The sequence below is a fragment of the Hippoglossus hippoglossus genome, chromosome 10 (assembly GCF_009819705.1).
Source record: "Hippoglossus hippoglossus isolate fHipHip1 chromosome 10, fHipHip1.pri, whole genome shotgun sequence".
Classification (NCBI taxonomy): domain Eukaryota; kingdom Metazoa; phylum Chordata; class Actinopteri; order Pleuronectiformes; family Pleuronectidae; genus Hippoglossus; species Hippoglossus hippoglossus.
In genome coordinates, this window is record NC_047160.1 from 24,537,155 (window position 1) to 24,552,428 (window position 15,274).

The 15,274-nt window shown below is 48.4% G+C and overlaps 1 protein-coding gene across 1 annotated transcript in view; it reads left to right on the top strand.

Moving 5' to 3' along the window:
• The first annotated feature begins 339 nt into the window (after positions 1–339).
• The window catches only part of LOC117769114 (protocadherin Fat 4), a 102,751-nt gene continuing 87,816 nt past the window's right edge, over positions 340–15,274 (top strand). Inside the window, 2 exon segments of the mRNA XM_034597745.1 lie at positions 340–3,111; positions 3,113–5,881. Coding sequence (XP_034453636.1) covers positions 778–3,111; positions 3,113–5,881 — 5,103 coding nt within the window. The 5' untranslated portion in view covers positions 340–777.

Sequence of the window (15,274 nt, forward strand, 5' to 3'; positions counted from 1 at the left end):
TGTTTTAAAGTATTTCTGCCTCATGAAGACATTTCTGTTCTTATCACTTCACTTTCTTTTCCCTCTGAGTGGTTTCACTGTGTCGGAGACAGTATTTATTCTCTTCATTCTGTGATTGAGGTCATTAGGAGGATCCGGGCACCGTTACCTGTCTCATTAGATTGACGTCCTCGTCCACACGCGGGGACGCAGGGGCTGCTCGGCACAATGGAGCGGGGAGAGGGGCTGAGGGAGGGCGGGCAGGAGCGCAGCCGTCCAATGGGATCGGCGATGGGAGGGAGTTTGCAGAACTCCAGCTTTGTCCTAACTTGCTGGGACTCAATATGACTGGAGCGCCTGCACCGTTATTCCACGGGACGGTGCGTCGGCTCAGCCGCCTGCACACGCTGGACACCGCACACCCGTGCTGCAACTTTGGATAAACTTTTACGCATCAGGGGCGCGAGGAACTTTTGTTTTTCCCCTCCTTTACTGGATATTTTAAGATTCTGCTGTGAAGAGACAGTTTGAGGAGTTGAAGAGAAACTTCCCGTGGTCCTGCAGGAATCCGTCTTCTCCCCTCACTGGATATAGTTGCAGCGGGTGCGCAGCGCAGGAGAGGCGGACACCTCTGGAGCGGGTTCTGGACGCAGGAGGAGCCGCTGCTTTGTTTCACCCGCTGACTTTTTTGTTCTCTTGCACTTTTCTACGATGCTTTAGTGACTCGCACGACCCGAGTAAAGTTGATGCGTCAGCGGCATGGACTCTGTCTGAGAAAGGTGGACCGGCTCACTGACCATGGCGCACGCAGGTAGGGCTTCGGGCCGGTTCCATTTGGTTCTCCTGGTGCTGTGGACTCTGTCGCAGTACTCCACGTCCAGCCAAGTCCGCCAAGAGTTCCAGGTCCTGGAGGAGCAGCCCGTCGGCACCTATGTGGGCTCGATAGAGACCAAGCCCAGCTTCACGTACCGCTTCAGCGAGAACCACAAACTTTTTGCCATCAACGGCACCACGGGGCTCATCTACACCTCGTCTGTGATTGACAGGGAGGTCCTGCAAAGCGATGTGATCAACGTGGTGGTGCTGTCCAGTCAGCCCACCTACCCCACCGAGGTCCGGATAGTCGTGCTGGATATTAACGACAACTCACCGGTGTTCCCGGACGCGTCCATCGTCGTGTCCTTCAAGGAGGACGCGAGCAGCGGCCGGCAGGTGATCCTGGACACCGCCACGGACTCAGACATCGGGAGTAACGGGGTCGATCACACCACGTACAGGATCGTGAGGGGCAACGAGCAGAGGAGATTCCGCTTGGATATTACAGTGAATCCCAGTGGAGAGGGGGCTTTCTTACACCTGGTTTCCACCGGAGGCTTGGACAGGGAGGTCACCCCCTTCTACCAGCTCCTGATCGAGGTGGAGGACAAAGGGGACCCCAAAAAGTTTGGCCACTTGCAAGTAAACGTCACCATCCAAGATATAAACGACAACCCCCCTGTGTTTGACCAGGAGCAGTATCAGACCAGTGTTTTTGAGGACGCAGCCGTGGGCTCTAGTGTTCTGCAGATCACAGCTTCAGACCAGGATGAGGGAGCCAATGCTGAGATCAGGTACTTTTTAGATGAGGGGACCCCTTTCCAGATTGACCCCAAAGTTGGTACTATCACCATAAAAGAGGTTTTGGATTTTGAGAGTAAGAGAGAGTATTCTCTGACTATTCATGCAGTGGATAACGGGGTGCCCGCCCTGTCAGGCAGGACAGAGGCCACTGTTAAACTGTTAGATGTGAATGATAACGACCCTGTGGTGAAGTTTAGGTATTTTCCCACTACTTCTAAGTTTGCGTCTGTGGATGAAAACGCACAGATCGGCACAGTTGTGGCTCTGCTCACCGTTTCAGACTCAGACTCCCCCACAGCTAATGGCAACATATCTGTTTCCATCTTAGGAGGCAACGAGCAGAGGCACTTTGAAGTGCACACGTCTCCGGTGCCCAATTTAAGTCTGATCAAAGTAGCCAGTGTGTTAGACAGGGAGAGAATTTCCTCATACAACCTGACTGTGTCTGTGTCCGACAATGGCAAACCCATGGCCCGCTCCTCCTTCGCCAGTCTGGTCATTTTTGTGAATGATATCAATGATCACCCCCCCATATTTCAGGAAACGCTGTACAGAGTAGATATCAGTGAGGACGTTCCAAAAGGCAGCTACATTAAAGGGGTCTCAGCAACAGATGGTGACTCAGGGCAGAATGCCAACCTGCGCTACTCCCTGGTGTCTGGAAACGCTTTGGGCTGGTTCTCCATCAGTGAAAACAGCGGTCTGGTTACCAGTGCAGCTTTGCTGGATCGGGAAATAGCAGCTGAAATTGTGCTCAACATTAGTGCCAAAGACCAGGGGCTGCAGCCCAAGATTTCTTACACTAAACTGATAATCAACATCACTGATGTGAACGACCAAGTGCCCACATTCACACAGAGCACATATCATGTTTCCCTGGTGGAGCACGCTCCTGCTGGCACCGAGCTGCTGCTGCTCTCTGCCTCAGATGACGACCTCGGGGCCAATGGAACTATCCGGTTCTCGTTTGATGCAGAGACTCCCGCCAGTGTCCAGGAGCTGTTTCGCCTGGATGCTGCGTCAGGCCGATTAAGCACAGCCGTGGAGCTAGACAGGGAGGATCAGGCCTCCTTCTTACTCCACATCCAGGCAGCAGACGCAGGCAGCCCCCCTCTGCACTCTGTAGGGAAAGTCAACATCACCCTCAGGGATATCAATGACAATAGGCCAGTCTTCTACCCCGTGCAGTATTTTGCCAATGTGAAGGAGAATGAGCCCTCGGGTTCTTATGTAACCACCGTTTCAGCCACAGATCCCGATTTAGGTCGAAATGGCACAGTCAAGTATATAATTACGGCCGGAGATGCATCCAAATTCCGCATTAATAGCAACATGGGGAAAATTACCACTCTGGTGCCCCTGGATAGAGAAGAGAAAACTGCTTACCAGCTGCAGGTGACGGCAGCAGATGGCAGCGGCCTGCGCTCACACACACAGGCCATAGTTACTGTAACTGTCATAGACACACAGGACAACCCACCGGTGTTCAGCCAGAAAGTTTACAGCTTTGTCCATGTTTGAGAATGTGGGCGTGGGCTCAGTTATAGGGACAGTGTCAGCCACCACTGTAGATCTGAACACAAACATTTCTTATCTGATCACCTCCGGGGACCAGCGGGGGCTCTTTGCGGTGAACAGCGCCGGTCAGATCACAGCGTCCAGTCAGATAGACAGAGAGGAGCAGGGCTTTTATCAGCTGAAGGTCGTGGCCAGAGCCGGCGAGATCACAGGGGAGGCGTTCGTCAACATCACCGTGAAGGACTTGAACGATAACGCCCCTCACTTTATTCACGCCGTGGAGCACGTGAGCGCGGTGGAGAACTGGAGCACGGGTCACGTCATCTTCCAGGCCAAAGCCGCTGATCCCGACGAGGGCCTGAACGGCATGGTGGTCTACAGCCTCAAACAAAACCCCAAAGGCCTGTTTCATATTCATGAGAAGCACGGCCTCATCACACTGACCGGGCCGCTGGAGGTCACCACCAGCTCCTACGAGGTCGAGGTCACTGCAGCAGACACGGGGGTGCCGCAGCACACCTCCAGCCTCGTCCTCATCGTCAGTGTCTACGACGTGAACGACAACACGCCCGTGTTTGACCAGCTCTCGTATGAGGTCATCATCCTGGAGTCGGAGCCTGTCAACAGCCGCTTTTTCAAAGTGGAGGCCACCGACAAAGACTCGGGTCTTAACGGGGAGATTATGTACGACATCACCGGTGGAAACGTAGCTGACGTGTTTGGGATTTTTCCAGACGGACAGTTGTACATCAAATCAGAGCTGGACAGAGAGACACAGGACAGATATAACCTGGTGGTCCTGGCCAAAGACCGAGCTGTGGAGCCGCTGAGCGCCACCGTCAACGTCAGTGTGATTCTCGACGACGTCAACGACAACCGTCCTCTTTTTAATAGCACTAATTATGTGTTTCATTTTGAGGAGGAGCAGAGGAGGGGGTCGCTGGTTGGGCGGGTTTTCGCGGAGGACAAAGACTTTGGCCCAAACAGTGAGGTCAGATACACATTTGAGACGCCGCAGCCCAACTTTGAGCTGAACGCCATCTCGGGGGAGTTGACCAGCACGCTGCAGCTGGACCGCGAGACGCTCATGAGACAAAGAGGCGCCGCCGTGTTCAGCTTCGTGGTCGTGTCGTCAGACCAGGGTCTCCCCAAGCCCCTCAGAGACCAGGCCAAAGTGCAGGTTTACATTCAAGACATCAACGACAACCCGCCTAAATTCACCAAAGACATTTACCAGGCCTCCATCTCAGAGTCTGCTCAGAACATGACCCAGCTGCTCAGAGCCTCCGCCTCTGATGTAGATGAGAACAAGAACGGTTTAGTGCATTATCAGGTCACTGAGGGCAACGAGGAGGGGCAGTTCACTATTGACGGCAGCTCTGGACAGGTCACATTAGTTGGAAAGCTGGACTATGAATCTACATCCTCCTATTCTTTGAAAATCATAGCTGTAGATGCCGGAGCTGTGCCCCTGTCCTCCTCCTGCATGCTGAGCATCAGCATCCTGGACGAGAACGACAACTCCCCCTCCTTCCCCAAATCCTCCCTGTCTGTGGACGTCCTGGAGAACATGAGGATCGGAGAGCTGGTGGCGTCGGTGACCGCCACGGATTCGGACTCGGGTCAAAACGCAGACATCACGTACAGCATCACTGCCACAAACAACCACGGCACTTTCAGCATCAGCCCCAACACCGGCAGCATCTTCTTGGTTAAAAAGCTGGATTATGAGACTCAGTCGTTTTACAAACTCAACATCACCGCGAAGGACAACGGCAGACCCCCCCGCTCCTCATCCGTCCCTGTGGTTATTCACGTCAGGGATTTCAATGACAACCCCCCCATATTCACCCCTGGTGACATTTTCAAATCCATCGCTGAGAATCTCCCCATCTCAGCCTCGGTCATGACGATCACGGCCCACGACACAGACGCAGACATCAACGGGGAGCTGGAGTACTCCATTGTCCAGCAGATTCCTCGGGGGAGCCACTTCACCATTGACCCGAGCACTGGGCTCATATACACCAACAGAGAAATCGACAGGGAGTTCTCCAATCTGTTCGAGCTGACAGTCAAAGCCACAGACCAGGCGGTTCCGGCTGAGTTCCGCCGCTTCGCCCTGAAAAATGTCACAATCTGGGTCACGGACCAGAATGATAATGTTCCCACCTTTGTGTCCCAGAACGCTCTCGTGGCCGAGCCCAACATCGTCATCGGCTCCATCCTGACAACAGTGGTGGCCTTTGACCCCGACGACGGGGCAAACGGGGAAGTGGAGTACGAGCTTTTGGAAGGAGACTCGGACACGTTTATAATGGACAGGTACAGCGGGGACATTCGCCTGGCCTCCCAGCTGGTGCCGTCCCGCCTCATGTACACCCTCGCTGTGTCGGCCACTGACCACGGCACGGACCGCAAGACCTCCAGGACTGAGCTGACCATCATCCTCCAGGGGATGGACGGGCCTGTTTTCTCGCAGCCCAAATACATCACCATCCTCAAAGAGGGCCAGCCGCCGGGCACCAGCGTCATCTCCCTCGATGCCTCCAGCCCGCGCGGCTCTGCGAGCAGAGTGGAGTACTTCATCGTGGCGGTGCGCAGCGGTGGGAAAGCCGTGGGGCGCCTTTTCACCATCGGCCGCAACACTGGAGTGATACAGACGGCCGCAGAGCTGGACCGTGAGAAAGGCTCCGACCTCTACCTGGTGGATGTGTACGCCATCGAGACGGACGCCAGCCAGCCCAGGACGCAGCGTGCTGAGGTTAGTGCTCTGCTGACCTTTTGTTTCTCTCTACAGGTACTGGAACGCCACCTCATATTTTGCACTGTTGTTTTCTATTTGATCTGTTTTGGCTTTTGCAGGAAACATTTGGTTGAAATAAATGTAATGAGATCAGGGTTTGATTTGGAGAAAAATGGGGAATGAAACCGTCCAAGTCACACACACAGAGCCACCTATTAGATTTGTCTGCTCATGAATTAAATTCCTTCTCTGCGTTATATTAAATCATAATTTTCTTGGACGTGAGCAGGAAGGCCTTGTTCCTTGGCATCGTGACTTTATTATTCCCATGTCCAGAATCAGACGAGCCATAACTATTCATCTTGAATGCGCCTCCTCTAATATGTGAGCGGTCTGGGAAAAGGGAAATGAGTGTTGCATGTCTCCTGCACGAGCTCGCCTTGTGCTCTCGTGAGCAGAAACGTTCTTATCAGTGGAAAGAAAAAAGAAAAGAAAAGCGACCACATTTTAATTTCCCCCCTCCACAGACATAAATCACTCAAGGCTGCTGTTTCAGGTTCAAAGCCCTCGATTGGTTTTCCCTCAGTGGCTCAAGTAGAAATGAAAAAGAGAGTAATTCATACGGTCGTCCGGTGCAGGTATGCATCATCAGTGCCAGTATTACTCTGAGCCTTTGAGCCTGGGGCTGTTTTGGCACTCGGGTGGTCCTGAGGTGCCGTCATACCACCAGGAGCGGCTCCACAGGCAATAAGTGACCATTAAAATTGGGTGACCTCTTAAGACGCTGTGAAAAGACGCTGAGGGCAGAGAGAGGGAAACTTGAGCCGCCCATTGAGTTTGCATTATGTGATGCACCTTTTGAAAGCTTCCCCCCCCCCCCCCCCCCCAAAAAAAAAAAGATATTTAAATTCTCTGAGGCCTGCACTCAGTTTTGGGTGGTTCAGGCTTAACCACCAGTCAAATGAAAAACATGTGATTCTATATATATATGTGTTTTGGAAATTTTAACCAGGACTGGTAATGCTGTGTTATTACAGGCACACACTTCAAACTATGAATTCAGAGCAAAAACAAAAAGGTGTGACCTTCCTCTCCCCTTCAGATGTTTTGTGTTACCGCTCCTTAAATGTGAAATTATGAGAGAGCTGAAGATCAGTGGGATTCCTGTGACAGTTTCTTATTGATGCCTTTTTCATCCACGGCACATATTGAACCTGAAATCCAACCCAGCGATCTGTTATTCAGGGACACACTCGCATATTATTGAAATCAAGGATTACTTGGCAAAATCGTGTTAGCTAAGTTAACTTAAAGGTTTGCTCGGGGGGCCCAAATGGGAATATCAAGTGTTCTCTCACTTTGCCTGCAGCGAAGATGGCAATCTGCTTTCCTGCAGACTCCACTGTCGGACTAATGAGAGAGTGGAACGCTGCTTGTAGCTGCTCCGGTTCCAAACTGCTAGACTCTAGATTGGTTTCATGCTAAGAGCCTGAACTTTCTCACCCCGCGGAGAGATGGCTTTACCAGCCCACCTGGCTGCAGGAGCCGCTCTCTCCACTCGGAGACGCGTGAGAGTGAAAACCTGGAGGAGGCTAAATGACCTTCCACATTTAGAAATGCAGCGGGCTCTCACTCGTGGCTTTATTCATACTCTCGGCTTCTCCTGTGTTAAAGGAGCCTCAAAGCGCTCAGTGGTACAATAGTGTAAACCTCCAGACTTAGACTAATGTTTTTCCAGTTCACTGTTTACACACCGTATACCCGGTAGCAACTGGAGGATCGTTTCCATCCCCGGGGTTGTGACCCTTTCACATTCTCCATTTCCCATTCTCCCCCATTGATTGGATGCATAAGGGAGAGCTGGTATTTTTCCCTTCCCTCCGCTATGCACCATGTGTGATGTTTTTTGGAAACAAAGAGAATTTGGCTGGACATGCTTTATCGATGGTGGTGATCTCAAACAACTCTCGCTGTGGAAAGGAGAGGATTCTGGGATACGTGCTGACCTTGGAAACATCTCTGATTGCTGATGAGATCATTTTGTGTCACATCTGGGGGATGAATGACGTGTGATGTGCAGCGGGTGGTTCCTGCAGCAGCTTATTGGAAGTTAGACGATGGTATCTGAGTGTTTTACTTCAGTAGCTTCCTCGTAGCTGTTTGGGATGACTTCATTACCCAAGAATCTTTGTGTTTCTTCCTCTTAGAAACTGCCTGTAGGGGGGAGATGCAGAAAAATAACAATTCTTGGCAACAGATTCCTGCATTGTTGATGAATCCAGAGTTCAAAGGAGGATGTTTTTCATTTCACTTTCAAGTTTTGATTCGTCACATCCTGTTTTGTCCGCTGCTAAATAACTCACAGTGAACGACAGACGTCTCTGTGTCAGTCCTGATCAGGGATGTGACAGTGTGGAGGTGTCTCCAGTCGTGCGTCATATTTGGATGTTTCCTCTGTTAAAGGGAGAGATTCCGCTCCGTGTTATTATTTCATACAAAAATTTTCAACATGCAGCTTCATCTTCAATTGGAAACGTTAGAGGATAAATTAACAAAGTGCAAAGTTTCCAGTTTAATCTGCATCTTTACTACCAGGGGACTCAGGAAATGAATATAGTTTGAAAGTTCAGTTTGATCCTCCCATCACTGACACTCTATTGAAAATAATAACCTTGGTTTTTTTATTTTTATTTTACCAGTTTGGATTTGAATTTCATTTTTAATACAAAAAAACATTCTGTTTGTTTGTTGCTCTTGTAATCAGCTCTTTTATATTCGTGATTCACAACAACACTGCAAAACCTTTCAGTTTACATTTTTACATTTTTGCTTCTATACATAAAAAGATTTTCCTTGAGAAGAAAAGGCCAGAATGATAAAGACATCACAGAGATGAGATCCCTGTCACGTCAGCTGTCTCTGTTTCTCTTCTTCTCTGCTCTCACCCTTCATCCTCCCCCTCTTCCTCGTCCTCCTCCTCCTCCTCCTCCTCCTCATATTCAAACGGACCTCTACAACTGTTTTCTCAACAGAGAAAGCGTTTTCTTTTTTTTCTTTTCTTTCGTCCCTCAAGTGCCACATCAGTCCTTGCCCCCTCCTCCCGCAGAGCATTGTTCTCCTCTGAAAGTAAACACAGTCCCAGCGCTCAACAGGGCCTTCCTTTGTTTTGCCTTCGCAGATAAAGTGTTGCGCTGCCCCGACCGCAGTTCGGGAGACTTTTGTTATTTCTTGGTCTGTGCCAGCGTCTTGCCTCGGCAGATTTAGGAGTGTGTGTGGATGCCCCTGTCAGCCGGCTTTCCTCCCCCTCTCCTCGCCGGTGAAGGGATGTACGGCGGAGCTGTGTGGACTCGTGAGATTGAGCAAAGAAAAGCATGTTTTTGGGAGGGTTCTGGACGTGTCAGACGGTGTTATTGGGAGTTGTGGGAATGAAGGAAGAGGAGTGGTGGAGGTGCCAGAACAGGGGTAGTAGCCAGGGATCATGGGGAGGAAGATGCGAGGGCTGCAGATCAAGTCCTGAGGAGGTGGCGGCTGAGGTTTTGCACATCACAGTCGGATGAGTCAGATATAGAAATGAGTGTTGATCTCCGTTGCCGTGGATACTCTAATCTCCGTCACATCCATCCTCCTCTTCCATCCATCTCGGTGTCTTTGCGTCTCCGGGGTGTCTGTCTCTCTGTTTCGTGTCTCGGGGAAGATGTTTGTGTCTCCCTCTGTGTTGTGGATCCGTCTGATTCATAAAAACAAACTTCAAAGTCTCTTTACTCCTCTGTCTGACACTCGCTGCCTCCTTTCGCTTCCTCCGTGTCTCGCCGATGCTGAAACTCCTCTAACGTGAACCTTGGAGTGAAATGTGATTAGTCAGTGCATCAGAGGCGGCGTTGTTGAGCCTGTAGAGGGCAAAATGAAATATAAACTCCGTGAAGCCATCCAGGGAGGAGAAGGTCACGTATGTCCGGGCGATACGATACGGATGCTGGTTTTTCTTTGTGTATCTGTGAGAGTGGAACTCTGATGAGTGCAGTTTCCAGAGAAAGGTCGAACACTGTTTGGCTTTAAATCTATTTGTATCATAAACAAGCTTCGTATTAAAACTCCACACTCGGCAGAATTTTACAAGAACTGGCCGAGGAGCGATGCAGAACCAACTGCATCCTCCTGTGTCGTAATTCATGGTCTAATTGCAATATTTTGGAGTGCGTCATTTCTCGTGCACATGTGCCTGAGAGAAGAGGTGGCGTCGCTCTAGTCCCGGTCGTAACCAGGGTCGTAATTCATGCGGTAATCTGCCTCGACACGCTGTTTTGCAACGCTCATCGTGGAGGTGACGCATCTGCCGGGGGTCGTCCTGGTAGGTGGTCGCTGAGGAGGTGAACCTGCGGGTGAGCCGGTGCTGCGGAGAGTCGGGTTCTCTCACAGAGTTTTTTTTATGAGACAATCGCCATAAAAGTTGGGTAAACATTCGCTCGTGCGTAGATACGATGTAAGAAGAACGCTGCCAGAAAACCACACACACATACACACACACACACACACGCACACACATTGACACACTGACCACACGTTCAAAGTCCTTGGAATGCAGGGAAATGTTCAATTCAGTTCCATTTAGATTATTGTGATTATGTTTCTGTCAATTAAGATCATTGGACACTGTAATTTCTATTCTTCTGATTTAAACTGAGCTTTAATGAAGTCAGAAGTTCTTGTCGGTTTTGTTAATGTTTGTTTTCTCCCACTTAAGTTGTGGTCGAGCGTGACTTTGTTTTGAAAGTTGTTTTTTGAGTGTTGAGCACTTACGGCCTCTCGGCAGCTCGTCGGACCACATTAGTTGAATATTAACGTTTTGGTGCTTTGTGCTTTTCTATGGGGCTGTAAAACGTTTAACTGTGGGTGTTTCACCGCATCCGACGTGGTTCTCATCAGAAAAAAGCAGCGACTGGCACGGTGCACGTTTGACAAACTCGTGGCTGCGGGGTCACAGGCGGGGTCATATTGTTCTGCCGTGCCGTGTTCTATAAAGTTCAGCCAAGTGTCATAGTAATGAAAGAGCAACACCAACTTTCTCTTTTTGGCCACAAGCCACAGACGCTGTGAATTCCCACAATTCACCAGTCACTTTCAATATTTTACCAATGGAGACGCTGCTCAGTCGATTTCCTCGACTTCATCCTCCACCAATGCAAAGTTAGACATTAGATCAGTTTGCTTTTGTTTTCACCTCCTTTTAATCCATAAGTTTGAGGTTGACAGCGTCATTAATAAGCAGATAATAATGTGCAAAGACAGGGCTGGGCAATAAAGATTATCAATAAATACTGCAGTATAATTATATATAATAAATAATATGATGTTTCTATTGCTATGTTGTTCATAAAAAAAAGAGTTTAAAACCACGACCTTCACTCAGGAGCAAAAATAAGTAATTTATCATGATGATTATCGATATCAAATTATTTTATCTTGATATAATTTTTTGTCATATCCTCCAGGCCTATGTAAAAACAAAAATGCTGTAAGATTAGTCATGACACAAGGTGAGAAGTTTGTCAACACAACTTTAATACGACACTTCAGTGTCATTATTCTGCTGCTGGTTGTGAGATTTTTAAGGAAATGTTTTGGAGCTTTAGTCTTTTTTGGAGCTGCTTTGCATTTTTAATTTCTCTACATCTATATCAGCTTTGGACTTTTGATTTCTTTTGGAAAGTCATGTATCTGAATTTATGGTCTTTGGACTTTGAGTTTACCATTTCCTGTTTTATTTTGAAATGACTTGCCTTTACTTCCTGTCTCTGTCCTGGGTCACGTTCAACCTCTGCTCTGGTTTCTGGGTTGAACGGCTGTTTTGGCAGAACAGGCCCTTTTCTCTTGTTTTGTGGGCGTGACAGGGGTCTGTATATAATAAAATGTGTATAATGTGTATTTTAAACAGGATGGGTCTCTGCTGCTGCCGCTCGGCTTTTCCATCAAATGACTTTCTCTGCTGCCACAGTGGCAAAGCTTCCGAATCACAACCCTGTTTAGGTTTAAATAAGCGTTGAGCCACGTGTCGTCTGAGCTGAACGCAGCCCTGTGATTAGAAGCTCCGCCCTGATGTGGTTCACCTGTGTCCACTGAGCTGCTTCTTCTCCTGGTGTCATGTGATTCTTCACCTCTCTGGGTTTCTCAGAGTTTCCTGCTTTGATGCTTTTCCTTTTAGGAGTTTAGGAGTTTTAGTTTGTCGCCTTCCTGCCGACTGAGACTGTGAGTCTGCTTCATTTCTTCAGTTCACGCGTCACAACTGCTCTGACAGTCGGTGATAAACACCACAGATGATGGTGGACGCTGGCTCCCAATGTTTGGAGATCCCTTCAAGTAAAGCAACTCACGACCAAACAGTTGAAGTTTGAGAGTATTTCGGATAATTCACAAGAAAAACTGGGGAAAATTTGATTTAATCATGAGAAATGAACGTTTATATGTTGTTGCTGAATCAGTATACAAGTTTTTATCCTGTTAAACATCGACTGACTCATCAAATATCTCATTGCTTTTGTTTTAAGAAAGAAGTGGCGTCTTAAAAACATGAATTTCACCAAAGGCCAAAGTTTTCAAATGTTTAAAAAACAGGATTCTATCAGGATTTTCCTTGATAAAATAGTATAAAGTTGATTTGGATGAGGAGCTTTGTGATTAAGAAGATTATGTTTCTAAACCAGGTTCAGTTCCAGCTTTAGTCACATGTTGGCCCGTGAAGTTTTGAGGTTTGATTCCCGGCTGCAGAGTAACTCTCACTGCAGATTTGTTAGATTTAAGTAAAAGTAAACCAAAGTAGAAATCCTGTAAATTACCTCGAGAATCTTTTTAACTTTGTCGCACTCATGCTTTTTGTCTTTTTGTGGCAAACTGAATTGTCCAGTTGTGGTGACTCCACCCTGCCGCTTCTCTAAACAGGTTGAAACTCCAATTTATTTACACTCTCTATTCTTAAACTCGGTTTGCCGCTAAGTTGTGTTTATAACGGGAACTTACATGAGTATTAAAGGAGAAACTCCCCTTTGCTGCCTCATGTATCGTCGATGCAGGATCATAAATGAAGCCGTTTTAAGCGTTTTGCATCTTTGCGTTCGTTTTCACGTCAGAGATGCATTTCTCTCGTTCTGTGACTTTGATTGTCACGCCTCATTTGGGGGGGGGGGGGGGGGGGGGGGTCATTCCTCTGTCTTTAAACGCACATGTTCCGACTGACATAGTCTAATTCTCGGAGACTCGCCTCTCTTTCTCCTTCGGTCGGCAGAATCGGACGTGATCAAACACGGAGCCGCTCGCCGTTTCGTAGCGCACGGGGGGGGGGGGATTTCTTCAAGTGCAATCAGAGCGGTCCGTCAGAAGCTGTGATCTGAAGTTTCCAAGCTTTCTAGTCACCCGACCACAGCAGGGTTGATTGTGTAGTGCTGAACGATCAGGTGATTGTACGCAGGGGATCTTTTGCTTGAGTACGACCACATCCACCGCTCTCCTCTGCAGAGCTCCGACTGTGAAGGGGCCGTAAAATATGGCCGAGTGTGTCCAGCTTATAGGGAAAATAATGTTCCACTACTTTCACTTGTAAAACACAGGGAGTTGGAGGGAGAGGGGGAGAGAGAGAGAGAGAGAGAGAGAGAGAGAGAGAGAGAGAGAGAGAGAGAGAGAGAGAGAGAGAGAGCGGAGGGTTGATGTTGGCCCCGGTTCCTCTGCTGTAATAATGGATCCCAGCTTCAGAATGATTTGTTCTTACACGTGACTTTGCATCAACAAACCCCTCAAACACATCCACATGCAGGGACGCACATTTCCATTGTTTTTTTCCTGACATCACCGTGGTGCCGCGTCGACCTGTCCCTGAAAGAAACAACACCCCCCCCCCCCTAAATAAAGAAAGCTCACTCCTGCTCTTTGGCACGTCGCACTTCCCGCTGGCCGTCAATCAACGGCACCTCCAGAGTGACATTTAGTGCGGCCGCAGATCCTCCCTCCTCCAGGGACATCAAACGAGAAGGAGAGAGGGGATGTGTGTTTCTGCTTCGTATGCAGTGTTCTCACATGTACACACACACACACATGCACACACATACACCTCATCTCTCCCCCCCCCCCAACCCCCACCAGCTTGTGGTAAGACAAGCGACCCCGGGCAGGAAGGGGTATCTCCCACAGCTCGGACAGATAATTTAGGAGCTAGATGGTAGATGGTGGGAGGAAGAAGAGGGAGGAAAAAGAAGGGGGGGGTGGCGATGAGGTCTGAGCGAGGGAGAGCCGGAGTAGAGGCTTTAGTGTCAGAGACAAGAGACAAGCAAAGATAGACTGGCACCAGAGAGCCAGAGCCGGTGTTATTGTTATCTCCCCTCTTATTTTATGAGTTTTCCATCAGGAGATCCTCTGCAGCTCCTGCTCCTCCGTGAGCCGCACACACTCCCACTCTGTTACCAGGTTAACCCCGTTGTGAGTTAACATTTGAACTTGTTTTATTTTAATGTTTTCAAACTTTGTTGTTGTGATTATTACTTTTCAAGCTCGGAAAAATCGTCCGGCCGTGCAGGTCCTCACTTAGGAAACATTAAAAGCCAAACCGCAGTCGATTAGCAGCTGTTTTCGATTTTTGAGTATTGAAAGATTTCGGGCTCTCAAAATGTCCCCGCGTGACTTTATTTTCCGGTATTTAATTTGTATGCAAGTTGTTGGGTTTTTGAAAGTGTCAGTGGTGATTCTGTTCATGCTCTTCATGCGACAGCTCGTTGGCCGTTGAGGTTCCTCTGACCTACATACCGTGATTTGATGGGTTTTCTCAGCTGATTTCTAATATTTGTGGCTTTTGTTTTCCAATCATTTCTCTGTAAAGTCATCTTGTGCCATTATTTGCTCTTAAAACCCTGTTGACCCAGCAGAGGGCAACTTGTTCCTGCTTTCACACATTGAACTGAACTCTGGATATTTTCCTGAAATATTCCAGAGGGGCAGTTGGTGAGGAACACGATCTCCTGCTGCTTCCTCACATGTGGAAGGCAAACTCTGGAAAAAGGCAAAACGCGATTATTCCAGAGATATGTTGGGGAAAAAGTTAAAAGTTTCCCATCTAATGCAATGTTACAGAACAACTTGAAGGAAGAGCTGGAGCAGGTTGATAATAGAATATATTGTATATATACTCATCGACACTAAACTCCAGCATATACACTAAAGTTTTGAATCCCATTTTTACAACTTAAAAAACGTCCGTAGGGGAAATAAAAAGGGGAAACCAGAGCTCGAGTGGTTAAAGGATCAGTTCACCATAAAAAACAATATTTTCTCATGTACCTCTGGGTGCACTCATGAAGACAGTTTTTGGTTTATTCCTCTGCGTTATGATATATCATCCAATCCCGTACAATGGAGGCTCCAAAACAGGCCAAA